At 55.5% G+C, this 22251-nt stretch overlaps 1 protein-coding gene across 1 annotated transcript in view; it reads right to left on the minus strand.

The window, feature by feature from the left end:
• The window catches only part of DOCK1 (dedicator of cytokinesis 1), a 319977-nt gene that overhangs the window by 7506 nt on the left and 290220 nt on the right, over positions 1-22251 (minus strand). The window contains exons 20-27 of the mRNA XM_060171089.1: positions 16949-17090; positions 16129-16207; positions 14401-14485; positions 13028-13114; positions 10987-11163; positions 9141-9224; positions 4474-4611; positions 2616-2761 (exon numbers count right to left, since the gene is read on the minus strand). Of these exons, the coding sequence (XP_060027072.1) occupies positions 2616-2761; positions 4474-4611; positions 9141-9224; positions 10987-11163; positions 13028-13114; positions 14401-14485; positions 16129-16207; positions 16949-17090 (938 nt within the window). The remainder of the gene's footprint in view (positions 1-2615; positions 2762-4473; positions 4612-9140; positions 9225-10986; positions 11164-13027; positions 13115-14400; positions 14486-16128; positions 16208-16948; positions 17091-22251) is intronic.

Genomic DNA, 22251 nt, shown 5'->3' on the forward strand with positions numbered 1-22251 from the left:
CCCCTGCAAGTGGGGAGCCGGGGTTCGAACCGGGATCCTTATGCCGGTCCTTGTGCTTTGTGCCACCTGCGCTTAACCTGCTGCGCTACAGCCCGACTCCCGTAAATAAATATTTTTTAAAAAAAAGAATAGGGAAGCTATCAGGGGAGGGGATGGGACACAGAGATCTGGTGGTGGGAATTGTGTGGAGTTGTACCCCTCTTATCCTATGGCTTTGTTAATGTCTCCTTTTTAAAATAAATAATAATAAAAAATTTTTTTAAAGAGGGAGACAGACACCTGCAGCACTGCTTCACCACTCATGAAGTTTTCCCCCTGTAGGGGAGGACTGGCCTCAAGCCCAGGTCCTCGTGTGCTGTAAACTGCACTCAGCCAGGTGCACATGTCACAACCTGGCCCCCAAATTCCTCAGTTTTCTCCACAACACTCTGCCCCCAGTCTAGGTTCTCGATCGTCAGGCACCAAGAGCTGAAAGCTCCCCACAAGAAGCCCTTTACTTTGGTGTAATTCCCCAGGATCTGTAGGCACAGTGGAATATTCCTCAGCTGTGAAGAATGAGGAAGTTACCTTCTTTACCTCATCTTGGATGAAGCTTGGAAGAATCTTGTGAAGTGAGAGCAGCCAGAAAGAGCAGGATGAAGATGGGCTGATCTCACTCATGGACAGAAGTGGAGACATCAGAACAGAAGGGGAGACACTGAGCAGAACTTGAACTGGGCTTGGTGTCTGGCACCAAAGATGAATAAGTTTCTCAATAGGAGAGAGGGCGGGGGAGACAGACCCAGACCCACTCTGCTCCCTGCCGCGCTAAGGAGAGGGCTTGGGAATTCTGGTCTCAGGTTCTGTCCACCATTTAAGCCCCGATTCCCAGCTGCAGGGGGAAGCTTCATGAGGGGTGTGACAGGTCTCTCTCCCCCCTTTTCCTCGAGATCTCTCTGTGTCTCTCATAAATCAATCCATTGACTGGTTTAAAATGGCCAATAGGGATCGGGCGGTGGCACAGCAGGTTAAGCGCACGTGGCGCAAAGCGCGAGGATCAGCATAAGGATCCCGGTTCGAGCCCCCGGCTCCCCACCTGCAGGGGAGTCGCTTCACAGGTGGTGAAGCAGGTCTGCAGATGTCTGTCTTTCTCTACCCCTCTCTGTCTTCCCCTCCTCTCTCCATTTCTCTCTGTCCTACCCAACAACGAATAACATCAACAATAACAAGAATGCCCACAACAAGGCTACAACAACAAAGGCAACAAAAGAGGGGGAAAAATGGCCTCTAGGAGCAGTGGATTCATGGTGCAGGCACTGAGCCCCAGCAATAACCCTGGAGGCAAAATAAATTAATAAAATTAATAAAATTAAAAAATAATAAAATGGGAAATAGTGGGGAAGTCACAGTGCAAATGCTCCTGGTGTACGGGCTGCTGGCTTCCAGTTACAGCACCCGGGGCTGGATCCCAGCCCTTGCTGGGTGTTGGATGCTGGCTCCTTGAGACAAGTCACAGGTCCCCAGGACTGTGCTAGGCTTCCATGAACTGCAGACAGTCAGTGTGGGGGGCGCCCGCCTTTGAGCTGGGGAGGTGGAGGGGGCTGTGCTGTGAAGCTGAGGTGAGGAGAGACAGCCTGAATCTGCACACTGAGGAAGTGGCAGCCGGCACTATGAACTCAGCTCTGCTCGAACCCGCACCCTCTGAGACCACACCCTCATATCCTCCACATCAGCTGTGCGCTGCGGGAAGACACCCAGGAGCGAGTGGGGGGGGGGCAGCTCCCCCAGAAAGGAGCCTGCTGGCTCAAGGGGAAGTGGGGTCCCCGGGCCGAGTCCCAGGGTGGTGTGCACTCTACCGCCTGCAGCCAGGCCGAGTCTGACTGACCCTCTCTCCTGTCCTCAGAAACCCAAAACCCTTTTCCGAGCCAGCCTGGGGGGTTGCTTGGGGCACAGCCGGGTTACATTTCTCTAGAAGGTTCTTGCTGCGTGACAGGCATGTGTGACTTAAACGCCTGGAGGCAGAGAGTCTCCACAGGGACCCGCACACAGAGCAGACGGTGGTAGAAACTGCGGCGGCAGGAGAAAGACAGTCACGCCTGCAGTGCTCTGCCCCGTGGGGTGGGGCAGCCACGTCGGTGGCTGGTGGCAGAGGACACTTAGAGCTGAGCTGTCCCTGGGGGCTCTGAACATGGGGGTCTGCGTGTCACAGAGGCCACAGGATGGCGGACGGTGACGGACTGCAGACCAAACAAGGATGGACCAGTACTCAGCTGTGCAAACGCAAGGCAAAGGGGTTGCAAGCTCTACACTGGCACTTCAATGGCAGGAAACTCTTCTCTCTCTCTCTCTCCCCCTTCCTTCCTTCCTTCCTTCCTTCCTTCCTTCCTTCCTTCCTTCCTTCCTTCTTTCCTTCCTTCCTTCCTTTATTTCATTTTTTTTCAATGATGGGACCTCTTTCACGCGATTCTACCCCTCCGGAGCTTACCGCCCTGGACATCAGCTTGGCTCACCAGCCACCTCCATCCCCTGAGCCAGGTGGCCCCAAGTTTTGGCACGTCTCCACTTCAGAGTTGTGGGTTTGCAAAGTCCTCCCCCCGCCCCCCACCCCCACCACCAGCCCGCTGCGCCCCACTCACCCGTCGGAGCCTGGCCGGGAAGGGGTGCTGTCAGAGGACAGAGAGGACATGGAGGCCACCGAGAGGGGCCGGGACGAGGACGGCATGGTGAAGGAACGGATCATGGAGCACGGCCGGCTGCCTCTTCGGTCGTCCAGACTGGAGGGCTGAGAGGGACAGACAGAGACACAGAGACAGAGAGATACGGAGACACAGCAAGAGGCGAGGACACAGAGAGGGGGAAGAGACACATAAAGAGATGGAGAGAGACAGAGATACAGAGTTATGGAGGGATATGGTCAGAGACAGAGACACAGATACAATGAAAGAGATACGGAGACAGAGGGGGAGACAGAGGCAGAGAGAAACAGATGCAGAGAAAGAAAGGGGAGAGACAGACAAATGCAGAGACAGGGACACAGAGAGGAGAGAGAGACACAGAGAGACAGAGACAGACGCACACAGGTCAGTATCTATACCCAAAGGCAGAAAGCCAGGTGTGGCCAGGGCCTCCTGGGCCGGGGATCTAGGCTAAACACGCTCACACCTCCACACGCCCCCCTTTGTCTTCCTCTGTTGAGCACGGCCACCCCTGGACTGCTGACTCCCCACATCTGATTCATCGGGAGATAACACAGAACTGGAGCTTCCCTCGGTGCCCCAGCACCTGCCATGTGGCGCCAGGGTTTGAACCCAGGCACTGTGCACTTGGAACACACCGCTGTCTTCCACACCACATACATCTTGGTTGCTGATTCATGTGGACTTCAAGGCTCCAGGCTGACTTTTTAAAAAATATGTCACAGAGTGTCCAAGTCCTGTTTGTGTGTGTGTGTGTGTGTGTGTGTGTGTGCATGTGCATTGTGTGTGTGTGTACATCTATAACCAGCTCAGAAATATTCACAAAATGTTTTTATCTAAATATTTATTTATTCCCTTTTGTTGCCCTTGGTGTTTTATTGTTGTAGTTATTATTGTTGTTATTGATGTCATCATTGTTGGATAGGACAGAGAGAAATGGAGAGAGGAGGGGAAGACAGAGAGGGGGGGAGAAAGACAGACACCTGCAGACTTGCTTCACTGCCTGTGAAGCGACTCCCCTGTAGGTGGGGAGCCAGGGACTCGAACTGGGATCCTTAATGCCAGTCCTTGTGCTTTGTGCCACCTGTGCTTAACCTGCTGCACTACCGCCCAACTCCCTATGCACAAAATGTTTTATGTCCTTCCATCTATGGGGTATTTACCTGTCAATCCATCTTTTATTATTATTATTATTATTATTTAAATAGTGTGATGCTCTTGCTTGGCTGAGATGCTGGTGAGTTTTCAAAGAATGTAAGTCAGGGCTGCTCTGTGTGACGTGAAGAGCTGCCTGACCCTCTGCCCACTTCAGGCTGTCTGTCTGTCTGTCTGCAGAGCCTGGCGTCAGGGTCCCTAGAGGGAGGGGCCTCAGGACAGAGCACAGCAGCAAGGGTGCGCCCTAAACTGTGTGAATGTTTCCCTTAAAGTCAGTAAGAACTTTTTTTTCTTTTTGCCTCCGTGGTGATCACTGGGCCTCGGTGCCGACACTATGAATCCACTGCTGCTGGTGGCTATTTTTTCCGTTTTATTGGACAGGACAGAGAGAAATCAAGAGGGAAGGGGAGATAGAGAGAGAGACAGGAGGCAGTCTGATTCAAAGACCCTGCAGCCCTGCTTCACCACTCGTGAAGTGAGCCCCCTGCAGGGGCTTGAACCTGCATCCTTGAGTGGGTCCGCTCGGCCCCCGACATTTCTCAGCAGTGACAGGGGGCTGGTCTGCTGGCAGAGGGGCTGAGCAAGGAGCTGGGGCCATGCCTGCCTGTCCTCGACCTGCCCTCCACCCAGGGTCCCCACGTACCAAGGTGCGCACGCCGTACTGCTTCTCGACCTTCTCCTTGAGCTGCTTGAAACAGGCCTCCATCCGCTCGTGAAATGGTCTCAGGGCCTCCGTGACTTTCTCGCCGTGAATCCGGATGCCTTCGGCCAAGAACGGGATCTGCGAGACCCAGAGGTGGATACTGGTCACGGCCGGGCTGACGGTCAGGGGCAGGGAGCAGTGTTCATGGAATGTTCACGGTCCCCGGCTTCTGGGCAGAGAACGTGCACCCCACACCCCCGTCCACATCTCGTCACCTCATGAAGCTTCTCCCCTGCAGTTGGGGAGCGGGGACTCGAACCTGGGTCCTTGCATTTGATAATACGTGCACTTAACCGGGTGCACCACTACCCATCCCCATCGCCCCTGCCCCGCCCGGTCCCTCACCTCCCCTGCTTCGGCCTCCTCCAGGGCCCCAGGCACCACCAGGGAGGGAGGCCGTCTCTGATTCAATGATGCTAAGAGGCTTCCTCTTAATAATTTATAATTAAATCAAAGTACTGATTAAAAACAGATTTTCCTAATCTGACGGAACACCAGCCTAAATGAGCAGACTTATTAGCGGGATAGATAATAAGTTCGCATGCCATGTGTGCAAATTGAAGAGCTCGTGCAAGATGGCTCAAGGCAGAGGGAGCCATGCTGGCCTGAACCAGCTCCCAGCTGCTCCCTCTCCGGCTCTGCAGGGCAGGAGGGAAGGACCACGCAGCCCCAGGGTAAACTCTGCTGTGCCCCGGACCCAGGGCCATGCCAGGGATCCCTGCCCAGCCGCTTCTGCGATTTCAGAACACGCTTCTGCGTGTTCATGTTCCCTGGGCCTGCAGACGGGGTCTCCCAGGCCAGCTGTGAAGGGTGCTCACAGCGACCTCTTTGCTAGAGGCCTGGGGCTCTGCCCTGGGGAGCGGCCGGCGGGCTGGGGACAGTGCTGGGGTGGGCCGGGTGTCCTCTGGGTCCCCGTGCAAATGTACATGTGCCACTATAAATCCACAAAGATTGTTTTTATTTTCATTTTATTGGATAGGACAGAGAGAAATTGAGAGGGTAAGGAGAGACAGAGAGGAAGAGAGAGAAAGACAGACACCTGCAGACCTGTTTCACTGCTTGTGGAAGGGTCCCTGAGACTGGTGAGGAGTGGGGTCTTGAACCCGGGTCATTGTGCAGGTCCTTGCACTTAGTACTATGTGTGTTTAACCTGGTGCTCACCGCCTGGCCCCCTCATTGTTTACAAGTAATTTACAAGTAAATAAAAGCATTTCAGTGTAGAATGGACTTTTCTTCTTTTCTGTTTTATGAATCGACTGCTCCTAGAGGCCATTTTTCCTCTCTCTCTCTCTCTCTTTCTTTCTTCTATTTTATTGGATAGGACAGAGAAATTGAGAGGGGAGGGGGACACAGAGAGGCAGAGAGAGAGAGAGAGAGAGACCTGCAGACCTGCTTCATTACTTGTGAAGCTTCTGCCCTAGAGATGGGGACTAGGGCTCAACCCGGGGTCCTTGGGCGTTCAACCAGGTGCGCCACCACCTGGCCCCCAGAACCCCTTTCCCAAGCTGCCCCCTCCTAAGCCCCAGGATGAGAACACAACGGCTTCTGGAGACATGAGGCTGCCGGGTCCTCAGGGAGTTGGCACTAGGCTAAATCTGCTCTCCTCTGGCAAATCTTTGTCGTTGCTCGAATCTCCAGACCTCAAGCCAGGTGGCAGCATCCCAAGCGGCTTCCTCAGAGCTCAGAAAGGGGAGAGGACATCCTCAGAGTCACAGTGTGAGTTTTCAAAATCGCAGGCGGTCTGATCTCGGAGGAGACCCTTGTCGTGACAGGCAACTGTGAAGACAGCTGCGTCCCTTCCACAGTTTGAGAGCCTGCCACCAGCACAGGATACGTGAGATCGAGCAACGTCTCTGGTGACAATGGCCAAAGGGGCCAAAGACTAAGAGTGAGCGAGGCCCAGGTTCAAGGCCCAGTACTGCATGGACAGCACTGGGTAGGGCTACTCTCTGCGTGATGGACACATGCTGAAGACCTTCCCCCTCTCTACCCCTCCCACCTCCCAGAGGAGAAGTCAGCGACAGAGAGGTCTCAGCGACGGCACCGAGTAGGCCCTGGGTTCACTCTCTGACCAAGAAACAAACACAAAAGCTCGCAACCTTCAGACATGACTTCAGACCCCAGATGAACTGTCGTGTCTTAGTCGAGGAAACTCTAGCAGCAAGTTCTCGGATTTTTCCAAGAGGAGACCCGCCCTTGGGCCTGGTGCCTCGAGGGGAAAAACAAAGCAAACAAGCCAGCAGACAAAACCCAGAAGAAAGCCATCGTCCACCCCCACCTTCTTCTTGCTAATGACCTCCTCATTCAATTACTGCAGCCAAAGGTAGATCTCCAAGTCCTTTGCAAATGAAGGCAGCATCACAGGTAACATCTTGAATATGTATTTTTCCTTCTCTCTCTGATTTAATGAAGTTGCTAGAAAACAAATTCTTTCAACTTTGCTGGGAGCTGCTTTCCGATTCACCCTTTAATATACTTATTAGGGGTGATGACATAGTGCTGACATAAAGTCCTCTCCAGGGAACAAATTATTTTCCTCTGTAGAACTTGAAACTCTGAAAATCCAATTTGCTGTAAAAAGCTTACAGGAAAAAAAAAAAATCAATAGAACTTTTGCAGACCAAACTAGTTTTCTGTGGTTTATTGCTTTGAGAGGAGTTCTGAATTTTGGACACTTTGGTTTCTACAACCCAACATTGAAAACTGGAATTTATGGAGACTTGTAAAGTCTCTGCCTCGCTTTCCAGTCACAGGAAGACGAGGGACCACGTGAGGCAGTTTGTGCAGAGAAGCCATCCCGGTCAGCGAGCTCCCAGGATCTCCCTTCACAGAGCAACGCTAAGGCTGACGGCTCTAAAACAGCAACAACGCAACAGTAAAGCGAGAAAGTAACAAGCCTTGGAGAGGAGGTGACACACAGTGGCTTGGCTAGGCCCTGTGGCGGAGGGGGGTGGTGGTGGTGCCGCCACCCACCACGGAAAACAGCTGCTGGCTGCCTGCCAAGTGAAACCGAGGACTGCCATGGGCTCAGCTACCCCTCTGGGCACGAACCCCAAAGACGCAGAAGCCGGCAGCTGAACAGAAAGCTGGAGACTGTGTTCGTTACAGCGCAGATGGCAGGGAACCAAAGTTGGAAGCAGCCCAAGTGTCCACAAAAAGGTGGATGGGTGGGTAGATGAGTGAGTGGATGGGTGGACGGATGGGTGGATGGGTGGATGGGTGGATGGATGGATGGATGGGTGGATGGATGGATGGATGGATGGACGGATGGGTGGATGGGTGGATGGGTGGATGGATGGATGGATGGGTGGACGGATGGGTGGATGGATGGATGGATGGATGGATAGGGTCTATAAACACAAGGGAATACCATGCAGTTCTCTTTCTCTCTCCTCTCTCTGTTTCTCTACATCTCTGTCAGAAAAGAAGGTAATAGAATGGTGCAACAGTCTGTAGGCAACAAGCCCCAGCTAAAACCCTGCTGGCAGAATAAATAAACTCTGGACAAAAGATGGAGATTATACACCCACTTAACACTCACCCCCATTCTCCATCCCAGGGAACCGTTCTTTCCTCTCTGACCCTGTGAGTCAGGAGACTGTGGGTCCCTCACATAACTGGAGTCACCGTAATGGTTCTCGTGAGTGGATGGATGGATGATGGATGGATGGATGGATGGATGGATGGATGGGTGATGGATGGGGTTAAGCGCACATAGTATGAAGCACAAGGACCTGCTCAAGGATCCCCGGGGTCACCACCCAGAGATCGCTTCACAAGCTGTGGTGCCTCTCTCTGTCTCTTCCCGTCTCCCCTCCTCTCTCAATTTCTCTGTCCTGTCCAATAAAATGGAAAAATGGCCACCAGGAGCAGTGGGTTCATAGTACAGGTCCCGAGCCCCAGCGACAACCCTGGAGACAGAGAGAGAGAGAGAGAGAGAGGGAGAAAGACAGAGGGACACTTGCAGCCCTGCTTCACCACTTGTGAAGCTTTCCCCTTGTAGGGGAGGACTGGGGGCTTAAACTTGAGTCCTTGCGCATTGTAACATGTGCACTCAACCTGGTGTGCCACTGCCTGGCCCCTGGGCTTAAATTGTGTATGTGTAAGTTAGCTACAACCTTAGGCCAGACAGATCAGGACCATTTGTCCCTATCAGTCTCTAAGATGCTGTTATCAGTAGGCGTCTTTAAACGGTATAAAGCAGAGTGAGGTCTGTTACAGTAAATGTATGTTACAGTAAATCCTAACATTTGGGTTTTCAAAGAAAAACAAACTCCCAGCTAACTTGGCTCTAACAGTAATCAACTACTGCTATTTTAAACTCTACCTATGACGGCTGACTGCAGGGCAAATGCACACAGTGAGAGAGGCAAGATGGGCCGGGGCCACCTGCCACGGCCACAGCTCCGACCGCAGTGGGGAAACCGACCCACTGGCCTGTGGGAGCGCAGCCAGTGCAGCCCTGTGGAGTCAGCCCGCATGTGGCTGGTTTGCCAGCAAAGAGGAGGATGCCAGCCCAGAGCCAGGCCCCTTCCTGCCCGGCGGGTGCCCGGACGCTCTGGGAAAGGCAGCTGGGGGCGAGGGGTGGGGGGTGCCCAGACATTTACCTGCCAGGCAATCAGGTCCTTGAGCTTCTCAATCTGCTCGTGAGCCTCAGGATGCTCCTGTAGGTAGCGCTCTGTGAAGAAGGCCTGGAGGGGACAGAGGGGACAGGGGACACCGCTCACCTCACGTGCTTATCTGCACACCCTGGGTACCGGGCCTGGACAGAGCCTGGCACAGAAAGGGCATGAGCCCCTCTGCACCCAGGACAGATGCCATCGAGGGTCAGATGGAGGGGGCAGAAACGGGGACACAGACCCCAGCCTGTGACCCCAGGGGGGCTTTGGCACACCCGGAGGCCGGGCTGCCGAGTGGCTGCTTCTCCCGGGAAGCACGCGTGCCCGGATGCACTCCCCCCCCCCCCCCCCCCGGTCTGCTCCACACCAAGTGGACATAAGTTGGCACAGTGCCCCCTGCAGGTTCTGAGCGATTCAGGGCCCATCCAGCCTGCTCCTGGCTCCGTCCTTCTGCTGCTCTGCACACTGATCGGGGCTCCGCTCAGCACCGCTGTGGGAGGAGCTGGGGCTCAAACCTGCAGCCTCTCCCTGCTGCAAGTCTGTGCACTGCCTCGGCACCTCCCCACCTCTTTGCGCCATGTCTGCAGGGCTCGGGCCTCACGGCCCCTCAAGGCTCACAGGGCATCAGGCTCTGCTCTCCCCTGCGGTGCTGTCAGGGCAGGGCAGGGCATGGCTGTGCTCCCAGTGGGACTGATAGGAGCGGCTGTGCCGGGGTGCCAGGACAGGACCTTCACCTTCTGCTCTTTTTTGCAGCTGCTTCTAGGAGGGAGGCCGGCGGCCCACCTGTCCTGAATGCCTGACCTGCCCACCTGGCTTCAATATTTGTAATCTTTTGCCTTCCACTAAAACTCCAGCTTTTGGTCCTAAATGACCTCAAGCCTCTTAAAAGACCCCCCCCCCCGGGGGTCACTCTCTGGAGTCTCATTAGTACAGTGATGGTGCCGGGGCACATGCTGGCAGACGATGTCAAGGAGTTGGGCACAGAATGGGGACCCTGGCACCTGTGTCTGCTGAGAGAGCAAGAGGGAACACTGGCCATCAGCAGAGGCCACGTGGAGGCAGCGACACCCCTACTGGCCCCCACAAGAGCTGCCCCAAGCCAGGCCATGTGCTCTGGGTGGCGGTGGCCCAGGGGCCCACTGGATCTAGTGCTCAGCTCCCACTGGAGGAGACTGAAGACGCTAATTCGGACTGCAGGGTGTGGGTAAGGGTGAGAGCACAGGGCAAGGGTGAGAGCACAGGGCAAGGGTGACATCACAGGGCAAGGGTGACATCACAGGGCAAGAGTGAGAGCACAGGGCAAGGGTGACATCACAGGGCAAGAGTGAGAGCACAGGGCAAGGGTGACATCACAGGGCAAGGGTGACATCACAGGGCAAGTGGAAGGACCCGGAAGGGGCATAGCCAAGGGGTGGGGAGGGGCAAGGCCAAGAGTCAATGGAGGGGCGGGGTCAATGGGAAAGGCAGGGCCAATGGAGGGGCGAAGCCAAGGAAAGGGGCCAGTGGAGGATGGGGCACTGGGAGTGGGTGGGGCCAGTGGAGGGCGGGGTTAGTGGAGGGGCGGAGCACGATGATGGGTGGGGCCAATGGAATGGGCGGGGTCAGTGGAGGGGCGGGTCACAAGGAGTGGGTGGGGCCAGCGAAGGGCGGGGTCAGTGGAGGGGTGGAGCACAAGGAGTGGGGTGGGGTCAGTGGATGGGGCGGGGCAAGCCCAACGAAGGTGCGTGGCTAGTGGATGGGGTGGGGCACAATGAGTGGGTGGGGCGAGGCAGTGGGGCGGGGCCAGCGTGGGGGCGTGGCCAGTGGGGGCGGGCGGGCGCAGGAGTGGCCGCACCTTCTCGTAGTTGGCGAAGCCGCCCATGACGGCCGGGTCCACGATGCCGTTGAGCAGCATGGAGAGCGGGTTGATGGGCAGGCTGGGGTCCTCCAGGTGCTGCTGCACCATGCTGTTCATCTTGTCGTTGGTCAGCTGCATGGTCTCGATGGCGTTCTCCAGGGGGCTGATCTCCACCTGCGGGTGGGCGGCCAGGGGCCGGGCTCAGGGGACGCGCGGGGCCAGGTCGCCTCCTCCCAGCACCTCTGTCCCGGGGGCCCTGAGACCAGCCGGTGTGGGGACTCTCCGTGGGGTGTCCCAGCACCTCTGTCCCCTGGCCCTCAGACCACCCACGGGCCCCCCCGCTTGCAGATTCCACAGGGACAACACGACAGGTGTCAGCTCAGGGGTGTGTGAGCTTCTGCGAGTGTAGACACGCCTGCATGGGAGTGTGTGGGGGCGAGTCCTACACGTGTGCGTGTCTGCACACACGCATCCCCACCCCTGCAAACACACAGCCCCGGACGCTCTGGGAACAGTCCCCCAGCTCAAGGCGGCCTCTGCAGCCCCCCCAGCCCCCACCCTGCTTTACAGAGGGACACTGGAGCCACCTGTGACCGGCCCTGAGGCAGGAGGCCCGGACACTCTGCAAATCCCTAGAGAGTCAGGGTGTCAGGGGAGGGAGGACCCAGCGGAGACACCCCAGCGAGCCCCTGCTCTCCAGGAGGGTGTCACCCCGGAAGGGTGTGACTCCAGGTGCCACTTCCTGAGAGTCCACAGCTGCCTGCAAACCTGCTCAGGGACCCTGAGTGCACAAGCGGCACTGAGGATGGTGCTCCTCGAGCCGCGGGGGACAGAAACAGGGCCCAGGAGCTGAGGTTCCCGTCCCAGGAAGCCTCCATGTCCTGAGGAGGCCACACCCTCCCGGTGAGATGCTCACAGCGAATTCAGACAAGGCCCAGGAACAACGTCAGGGAGACACGTCAGCCAGGTGCCCGCCGGCCGGGCTTCCTGAGCTTTAGAAGAGTCTGCAGGGCCCAGGCTCCCAGCAAAGCGCCCTCCGGAGCTGAGCTCCCAGCAAACTCTGGCTAATGAGATGAGTCATTATTTCTTTCAAACAGGCCTGGGAGGGGGGCATCTTCTCAAGCTATTTTTACTGCAATGAGGCCCCGTTATTAATCAAGGTGTTTGTCATGTAAATGGCCGGCCAGGACCAGGCATGAAGATCTCCACAGTGGATGGAAATTGGAGCTCAGTCTTTTCACTGAGCTCAGAAAGAACTGTCATGGCAGCCTGGGGACAGCGGGGCTGAAAGCTGGCTAAGAAAGGCCGTCCTGTGCTGGAACCTCCCCTCCCCAGAGCCCTGCCCCACGAGGGACAGACAGACACAGGCTGGGGGTGTGGATCCACCTGCTGACACCCATGTCCAGCGGAGAAGCAGTGACAGAAGCCGGAACTCCCACCTGCTGCTCCCCATGAAGAATTTGGGTCCCTGCTCCCGGGGGGGGGGGGGGGGGTAAAGAATTGGGGAGCTTCCAATGGAGGGGGTGGGACAGGAGCCCTGGTGGTGGGAACTGTGTGGAATTGCACCCCTGTGATCTTACAGGCTTGTTCATCATTATTAAATCACTAATGAAAAAGAGAAAGAGGAAAAGGGAGAGATAGAGAGAGAGAGAGAAAGGGAGGGAGGGAGGGAGGAAGGAAGGAAGGAAGGGACTGGTAGCTGAGGCATGGAGTGGGAGGGAGACTTAAAGCTCAGTAATGGGCTCTTTAAAATTTATTATTATTAATCGTTTTAATTTTACCAGCGCACTGCTCAGTTCTGGTGGTGCAGGGGGACTGAACCTGGGACTTTGGTGCCTCAGGCATGAGAGTCTCCTTGCAGAACCATTATGCTATCAAGGTCAGTCCCGCTCCCCTAGGCAGCCTCGTGGGCAGGGAGAGGCTGTGTCCCTGGAAACAAATTGGTAGTGGAGGGTGCCGTCTGGTCTAATCTGGGGGGGCTGCCAGAAGGAAGAGGCACAGCAGACCCTCTAAGGGAGGGGGAGGGGGGTGTCCTTACCATGAAAACAGATTTGACCTCAAACCACCGTAAAATGCCCGGAAGCTTGTAGGCAGTTGTGTAAATGGTCCTCTCAATCCACATGTTCTGTGAAGGGGACACAGCGGACGCTCGTCAAGAGGACACGTTGCAGGTGGGGGGCTTCTGTCCTCAGGGGCGCTGCCTCCACCAGGGGCAGGTGGACACCCCTGCCGGGTGAGGGCAACGGACGCAGGGCCTTTGGGTCCTGCTCTCAGGGGCGCCTCACATGGGCACCACACTGACCCTACTGACCTGGTGCCCCTGCTGACCTGGACACAACTGCCCCCCCCCCCAGTGCGGCAGAGGACGGGAAGCCAGTGGGGCACAGGGAGCAGTCCTGCAGCAGCGGGGGCTCCCTCCACTGGGCCTCCCAGCCGCCCTACTGCGTGCCGAGAAGCAGGTGAAGGTGCGGATACTGCCCAGCCGAGGGGGCTCCCTCCACTGGGCCTCCCAGCCGCACTACTGCGTGCTGAGAAGCAGGTGAAGGTGCGGATACTGCCCAGCCGCAAGAGTCGGGTTTGATGAAAGTGACCTCTTGTGGGAACCCACCCCTGACCGAGGCTTAAGTTTGGCCTCTTTCTTTTTCTGCAAAACTAAGTTCACGTGTGAAAACACAGGTAGGAGGAGTGAAGAAAAAAGGAAGCAGACCGGGCTCCCCGCACCCCACACCCCACACCCCACTGTAAAGGGGCCGAGGCGGCCTGTTGAGGTCGGGAAATGAACAGGAAGAGCCCGGGGGAACACTGCTGCACCATGCCAGAACCCATGTTCCCCAGGCACTCATGTTTCCCATGCTATTGGGGAAGGAAATACATGTCGCAGGGGAGGTAGGGATGGCGACAGGTGAGCCCGCAGCTTGACGGGGACCTGAAGGTAGGGCTTGGGGGTGTACAGATGGCTGTGACGTGACGGGTGAGAAGGTGGCCCACATGCTCCCTCCCTCTCCCCCACCTCTGACCACGTGTGCTCCAACATGTGGGTGAGCCCAGGTTTCCTGAATAAAGTTTAAAATTCCTGAAACTCATATTTTCTCCTCAAATCTTTGTTGAGTTTCTGTGTGAGGAACCTTCAGCCCCCAGGGGGGGGGGGTTGGTGGGTGGGTGGGAAGGAACTTGCCTCACTCCCCCCAGTACGAGCCCAGCTCGGGGGCACCCGGAGCGAGGGAAGGGCGTGAAGGGCGTGTGCAGGGGGCAGGGGCAGGGGGCAGGTGCAGCGCATGCTGGGACCCAGCCTCGGTGTGTGAGGACCCAGGACGTCAGGGGCCAGCACGGACATCTAACCACTGGGCTCCAGGGGCGGCTGTGCAGTTCTGCGGGTCTGGGGGGGGGGGGTGTGGGGGGCTTTTATTTTACCGCAAACTCATTGTCGGGAGTTTTCTCCCCCTTGCGGACGGGCCGGGAGTACTCAAAGCGCTGGACCTCGTTCACTCTGTAGAAGCTGCAGAAAGAGAAATGAAGATATGCTAATCCTTTCTTATTCTTTACCAACCTATGATGGTTTTCATTTTGTAATTTTTTTTCTACCACCAGGGTGTTCATCAGGGCTTGGGGCTAACACTAAGAATCCACCACTCCCAGGGGCCATTTCTTCTTCTTTTCTATCTTTTTATTGGACAGGACATAGAGAAATTGAAACTGAGAGGGGAAGGGGAGACAGAGAGGGAGAGAGAGACACCTGCAGACCTGCTGCACCGCTCGTGAAGCTTGCCCTGCAGGTGGGAGCGGGGACTCGAACCTGGACCCTCACATATGGGAATGTGTGCGATCAACCAGAATCAACCAGAATCGCCACCACCTGGCCTCCGTATCATTTTCCTGAAGGTCTCCTCATGCTTCCCTTTGGGACCCAGAGGAGGGCTTGCAGGGCATGGGAGGTGGCCAGCGTCCTGGGGAGAGGCGGGCCAGGACAGATGGACAGTGTCCTCACCGCGTGCAGCTGGGACAGCTGGGCTGATGCTCTGGTTCAGGAAGCCTCTCTGGGCCGACTTCACACCCAGCCCCTCAGCCACAGCCTTTGATCCCCAGGAAGCGGGAACTAAAAGCCTCAGACAAAGTCCTTTTCTTTCTCTTTGCTCAACTGCCACATTCTCATGGGCACACAAGAGAGCAGGAGAGAGGGAGCAGGAGAGAGGGAGCAGGAGAGAGGGAGCAGGAGAGAGGGAGCAGGAGAGAGAGAGAGCAGGAGAGAGGGAGCAGGAGAGAGAGAGCAGGAGAGAGAGAGCAGGAGAGAGGGAGCAGAAGAGAGGGAGCAGGAGAGAGGGAGCAGGAGAGAGGGAGCAGGAGAGAGAGAGCAGAAGAGAGGGAGCAGGAGAGAGAGAGAGCAGGAGAGAGAGAGAGCAGGAGAGAGGGAGCAGGAGAGAGAGAGAGCAGGAGAGAGAGAGCAGGAGAGAGAGAGAGCAGGAGAGAGAGAGCAGGAGAGAGGGAGAGCAGGAGAGAGAGAGAGCAGGAGAGAGAGAGAGCAGGAGAGAGGGAGCAGGAGAGAAGGAGCAGGAGAGAGGACAGAGCAGGAGAGGACACATATATAGTCTTCTCTTATTATGACAAAAGGAGGGAGAGGAGAGAGAGGGAGAGAGGGTGAGAGGAGAGGGGAGATAGAGGGAGAGAGGGGAGATAAAGGGGAGAGAGGAGAGATAGAGGGAGAGATGAGAGAGAGAGAGAGAGGAAAGAAAGGGGGAGAGAGCAGGAGGGAGAGAGAGGAGAGAGGAAGAAAGAGGAGAAAGAGAGAGAGGAGAGAAGGAAGAGAGAGAAGGATAGAGAGAAAAAAGAGGAGAGAGAGAGGAGAGGGGGAGAGAGAGGAGAGGAGAGAGAAGAGAGAGGGAGAAGAAATAGAGGACAGGGGAGAGGGAGGGGAAGGGGACGGGGAGGGGAGAGAGGCCAGAGAGCCAGGCATCCATGGTTCAGGGATTAAAGCCAGGATGTCAGATGTCAGTCCTGCGTTGCCCACTGTGCTGCCCCTGGTCCCCACCCCACCCACTTGCTGCTTCCGTGTTGGAGTGCGCCCTTCTCCCCCGGGGGAGCAGAAAGACCGCGGGTGGGGTCCCCAGAGGTGCTGCACAGCTGGGTGTGGAAAGGGGGTCCTACCTGACGATCTGCTCGGACACTGGCCTGTGGAATCTGGGGGGCAAGTCCAGTTTGGGCTTGACTGTGAAGCATTGGATGTCTGGCGGCAGGCGGGTTAAGGAGCATGAGGCAGCGTGGGGGCAGACGGGGGAGGCCTTGAGAACCCAGCATTCAGACACGGTCCTGAACCCACATCCAGAGACGCCCTCCCACAACACCCCAGACTCCAAATGGCTCCAGGGCATCCCAACGTTCAGAGAAGGCCTCAGAATCCAACAGCCACGGGACCCCCAGGATTCCAACATCTGATAAGACCCCAGAGCCTGACAGCCACAGGACGCCTCCAAGACCCCCACATCCAAACAACCCCCAGGACCTACCCCCAAATTCAAAGTCCTCAAAACCCCAAGCACACACATTACTCTCGCAGACTCGAGCCCTGCTCTGGTAAAAATAAATAAATAAACTAGGAATCAACTAAGAACAATTTAGGGGCAGGGGGCTGCGTTGGCACACCCAGTTAAGCGCACATGGTATTAAGCGCAAAAACCCACTGGAGGATGTGGTTCGAGCCCCCCTCCATCTCCACCTGCAGGGGGGAAGTTTCATGAGTGGTGAAGCAGGTCTGCAGGTGTCTCTCTGTCTCTCTCCGTCTCTGTCTCCCTCTCCCCTCTCTCTCAACTTCTCTCTGTCTTACTGAATACAAAATTTAAATAAATGTTGGTACAGAAAGCCCCCCACCCAAGAACTCAACATTCAGACGGAGCTCCCAAGCCGGAGCCCTGTGAGAGCAGCGCCTCTGGGAGCTGGCGCTTGCCCAGAGAAGCTTCTGGAAGGACACACTGGCCGGGGGAGTTCTTGACGTCCTCGCTGGGGGGAGCCGTGGTCTTCATCTTCTCTGCGTTGGGGAACTGCGTCAGCAGCCGTGCTTCAAAGTCCTCTCTGCGCTCATACTCCTTCCCTCGGTAAATGAAGACCTTCCCCTGCGGACAATGACATCCATGACACCTAGGACACCTTGGCAGGGGCTAGATGGGCTGGTGACTGGTCAGGGCCAGTCCCAGACAGCTGCCAGAGTTGGGAGAGACAGGCTGACAGACACAGACAGACATGACTGTGTCTATTATATAGTCATCTCATAGAGACTGAACTTAGACTCAAGTCAATATCTGTGTGATAATGAATTGTCCAAAGTCAGAGCCCTTTGTCCCTGTGTTCAGAGCGGCATTACTCACAACAGCCAAAGAGTGGAAGCAGCCTAGATGCCCATCCACAGATGACTGGATAAAGAAGTCATGGGATATAGACTCCATGGAATACTACTCTGCCATTAAAAAGATGTTATTATTTGAAAATAATACCCATGAGGAAATTTTAAGGGTTAAATCATAACACAGGTAACATCTTTTATTTCTTAAGGAAGAAATAGTGTTAGTCTTATACATTTTTAGTAACCAAAGAGGGAAAAAAAAAACCCAAGGTTTTTATGAAGATAACATGCTAATACCAATAACTGACAGGAGATATGGGTGACAAGAAAGAAAAGCAAAATCCATAACGCCTCACATATGTCCACTTACATAAAAATCTTGGCCAAAGCATTTGCACATCAAATTCAGACATGAACTTATTGTAGTGGTTTCAAACTGGAATATGAATTAAGATTATACACCAAGAAAAAAAAAAACAATGTTATTATGTCCTTTGGGACAAAATGGTTGGAACTGGAGGTGCTGATGCTTAGTGAAATAAGTGACAAGATGAAAGACAGCTGCCAGGTGTTCTCACTCCTGTGCGGAATCTAGAGCTGATACACAGGAACGTGCCAAGGAGAAAAAAAATCCAATAAAACAGAAGCCAGAAAATAGCTTCTAAGACTTGTGAGAATGCAGGCGGCTCTCTGGGGGGTGGAAGGCTGGGGACACAGAGCTCTGGGGTGAGTGTGGGGTGAACCAGGCCTGTCACCTTTCCATCTTTAACACACTGTCAATGACAAGTAAAGAGCACACCACCACACTCTGGCCCTGTCACACTCCCTCTGTGCCCTTGGAAATTGCTGGGGGGAGACAGGAGACAGTTTAAGAATGGGCTGACTAGTGGTAAGACACAAGCAGGCTGGGAGTATGGATCCACCTGTCAACGCCCATGTTCAGCGGGGAAACAATGACAGAAGCCAGACCTTCCACCTTCTGCTCCCCACAATGACCCTGGGTCCATGCTCCCAGAGGGATAAAGAATAGGAAAGCTGTCAGGGGAGGGGATGGGATATGGAGTTCTGGGGGTGGGAATTGTGTGCAGTTGTACCTCTCTTATCCTAATGGTCTTGTTAGTGTTTCCATTTTATAAATAAAAATAAAAATAAAAAAAGAACGGGGTTACTATCTGTTACTCTTCTCTGCACTCCCTGCTTAGGTATGTCTTCACATGCCCGTTATGGAAGAGAAGCATTCCCTTTCTCTAAAAGAAAAAGACGTGCAGCGGAAGCCAGAGTAACATGTCATCTAATTAGAAGCGTAAACTCAGAGCGCGACATCTTCTAGGCTAGAGAAAGTCCCGCATGCCAGAAATCCAGGGAGTTTCAGTCTAATGGGCTTCGAAACGTGCATCTATCATGCATCGGAGCGGCAGGAAGACACTTTAATAAAAATGTAGATAAAGGTTTTCATAGGAAAACACTTGTGAATTATAGGTGACGACTCGGCTTGCATGTTCTAGAAATGCCAGTTATTGTGCATTCAGAAGTGGTTGCTTCAGCCAGGCAAACAAGGGGCAATGTTGGTGGAGTCAGGCTGTTTACCCGGTGAGAGAAGCATGGGGTACGAGCAACAGGAGCAGAGCAGCCCTGTGACCCCTGGAGTGGGAGGGTGGGGACGGAGCTCTGTCGCCTACAGACCTGTAACCCGCTGTTCATTGCAAATTAAAAGTGGGCAAGAGGGGATCTGGGTGGTGGTCCGCACAGCTGAGGGCAGATGTCACCCTGTGAAGCAGGTCTGAAGGTGTCTACTCTCTTTCCCTCTTTTTTTTTCCTCCTTAACCCCCTCCAGGGTTACCTCTGGGGCTCAGTGAGGCACTACCAGCCTGCTGCTCCTGTGGCCGCTTTCTCCCTTTTATTGGACAGGACAGAGAGAAATTGAGAGGAGGGGGAGATAGTGAGGGAGAGAGAAAGACAGACACCCGCAGACCTGCTTCACTGCCTGTGAAGCATTCACCCTGCAGGTGGAGAGCCGGGGGCTCGAACCCAGATCCTTATGTAGATCCTTGAGCTTAGTACTGTGTATGCTTAACAGGCTGCGCTACAGCCTGACCCCTCTCTCTGCCTCTCAATCGCTCCCTCCCCTCTCGATTTCTCTCTGTTCTATAAAGTAAAATAGGAGAAAATGGGAAAACAAGACAACAAAGCAATCCAGTCTCCATGACACGGTTTCTGAAAGACAGACAGACACAGCCAACCGCACTTGTCTTCATGGGCCCTGTGAGCACCTCACACAGCGCTCACCGGCCCCACGTCCTGCCATCCATCCGCTTTTCCTAACCGCTAATGCCACTGTCACAATGAGCCCCGGCAGGTGATCTGTGAAGCGGAAGGAATATCCGGCCGCGGCCCCACAGAGCCCCACAGAGCTGCTCAGCCGTGGCCGGCACGTCTGCGGTGTTGGCCAAGTCCTCTAACTTCTACTTGGCGTTCTGTCCTTTGCGCGGGGTCCCTGGAGCCATCCCTGCCCAGCCCGCCGCACAGCTGTCCTCCGTGGCCTCCAGACCCAGCTCTGACTCCAGAGCATCACAGCTGCGCGGTGACACCCAGACCAGTGGGGTCTTCACGGGGCAGGGGTCTGGGGACAAACTGCAGGCCAGAGGGCAGGGGCTTTCATTTTATTCGAGAGGCAGAGAGAGAAATAGAGAAGAGGTAGTGAGGGTGAGGCACCAGGCACAGAGCCCCTGGGTGCTGCACCAGACGCCCCTTGTGGTGCCGGGATCACACCCAGGGCCTCACGCGTGGCCGGACCACAGTGTGCCACTTCCCGGCCTCCCAGCTGTCTCCGATTGTGTGCCGGTTACAGGGCTGGGCGGGTGGTGTGCTGTTTTGCATTTTGCTTCTCTCTCTCTCTCTCTCTCTCTCTCTCTTTCTCTCAGCACTATTCAGTTCTGGTTATTGACAGTGGCAGCAGTATATACCTGACCACCACTCCTGCCTCCCTCCCTCCCTCTTCCCTTCCTTCATTTCCTTATTTAGATAGAGACAGAGAGAGACAGAGAGAGAGAGAAAGACCCTACCATCAAAGCTTCCTCTACTGCAGTGAGGGCCGGGCTCAAAGCCGGGCTATGCGCCGCAACGCAGCACACTTCCAAGTTGAACTATTAGCTGGTCCCCCTCACCACCACCACCCTCCTGCCATCTTTCTTGCTGAGGATTGAACCCAGGACTTTATTTATTTATTTTGATTTATTTGGGAGAATTGAGAACATTCACATTAGGGAGAGAGAGAGAGAGAGAGCAAGACAGAGAACTTTTTTTTTTATTATTTGTTTTTTGACGTCAGGTTTATTGCTAGGGCTCTGTGCCTGCACTACAAATCTCACCCTATTTTTCATCGCACAGGATAAAGAAAAACCAAGAGAGGAGGGGGAGACAGAGAGGAAGACAGGCACCTGCACACCTGCTTCCTGGCTCCTGAGATGGCCCTTCTGCAGGTGGGGGAGCGGAGGCTCAAACTCTGGGTCCTTGGCATGGACATGTGTCCACTCTACTGGCTGCACCACCGCCCGCCCTTGAACCCAGGACTTCACGCTTGGCCAGGTGTGTGCGCTACCCACTGAACTACCTCCTGACTTCCCAACTGTTTTTGGTATCAGAGGCTGTTGGGCCTTAACTCTGACACATGCACCGAGTTGCCCCTTTCCCCCATGCTCCCCTGCCTCTGCCTCTCCCTCTGCCTCTGCCTCTCCCTCTGCCTCTGCCTCTCTCTCTCCCTCTGCCTCTGCCTCTCCCTATGCCTCTCCCTCTCCCTCTCCCTCTCCCTCTGCCTCTGCCTCTCCCTCTCCCTCTCCCTCTGCCTCTCCCTCTGCCTCTCCCTCTGCCTCTCCCTCTCCCTCTCCCTCTGCCTCTGCCTCTCCCCCTGCCTCTGCCTCTGCCTCTCCCTCTGCCTCTCCCTCTGCCTCTCCCTCTGCCTCTCCCTCTGCCTCTCCCTCTCCCTCTGCCTCTCCCTCTCCCTCTGCCTCTGCCTCTCCCTCTGCCTCTGCCTCTCCCTCTCCCTCTCCCTCTCCCTCTGCCTCTCCCTCTGCCTCTCCCTCTCCCTCTGCCTCTCCCTCTGCCTCTCCCTCTCTCCCTCTCCCTCTGCCTCTGCCTCTGCCTATCCCTCTCCCTCTCCTTCTCCCTCTCTCTCACCATTAGCAATATTAGCTGATTAGCTGACTCCAATTCCTAGCACACCACGCGCTCCAACTTCATTTTTAATTAGGAGAAGTCAGTGTTAAGACTGAATCTCAAGACCAAAATCAGACTTACAACTCAGCAGGCTTTCCTCATGGTACAGAGGAGCAAACTTTCTCCAAAAGTCCAGGATTCTGGTCAACCCCTGGCCGGGCCACGCATGCCCATGGCTGGACAGTGGGACAGTAGGTCAAAGGACGGGCTGGGCGCAGGGGCAGGGGCAGATGTCTGGCCACCCCCAGTTGGGAGCTGAGCGAGAGCGCCTAGCCATGTGGCCACCTTCCGGTCAGCCCTGCCAGGGCCACTCACATCAGCACAGGGCCTGTCCCGGTGGACTTTCTCATTGCTGACATCCTGGGGGGGGGTCTTCTTCTGTCGGCTATTCCAGGGCCGTCAGAAACCCGGGGATAAGGGGACAAGCCTCTGGGACCAGGACCGTCTCCTACCTGCCCCTCCCTGGCCCTAACAGCTGGACACTGAGCACAGGGCCTCCCAGACTGGGGAATCACTGTGGAATGCAGGGAACAGAACCATGTACCATGTAAAATGTCACCAGAAATGGCAGGACAGCCTGGCCCACTGGAGCATGGGAGACTGGGAGCAATTGATGTGTGCGGCCAGACAGGGCACACTGCCGCAATTTCTCCTCTGGCCTGTGAGCTTCAAGAGCTGACTGCTGATCTCGATGCTTCTGGGGGCCGGGCAGCGGCACACCT

This window comes from Erinaceus europaeus, chromosome 14 (genome assembly GCF_950295315.1).
Source record: "Erinaceus europaeus chromosome 14, mEriEur2.1, whole genome shotgun sequence".
Lineage (NCBI taxonomy): Eukaryota > Metazoa > Chordata > Mammalia > Eulipotyphla > Erinaceidae > Erinaceus > Erinaceus europaeus.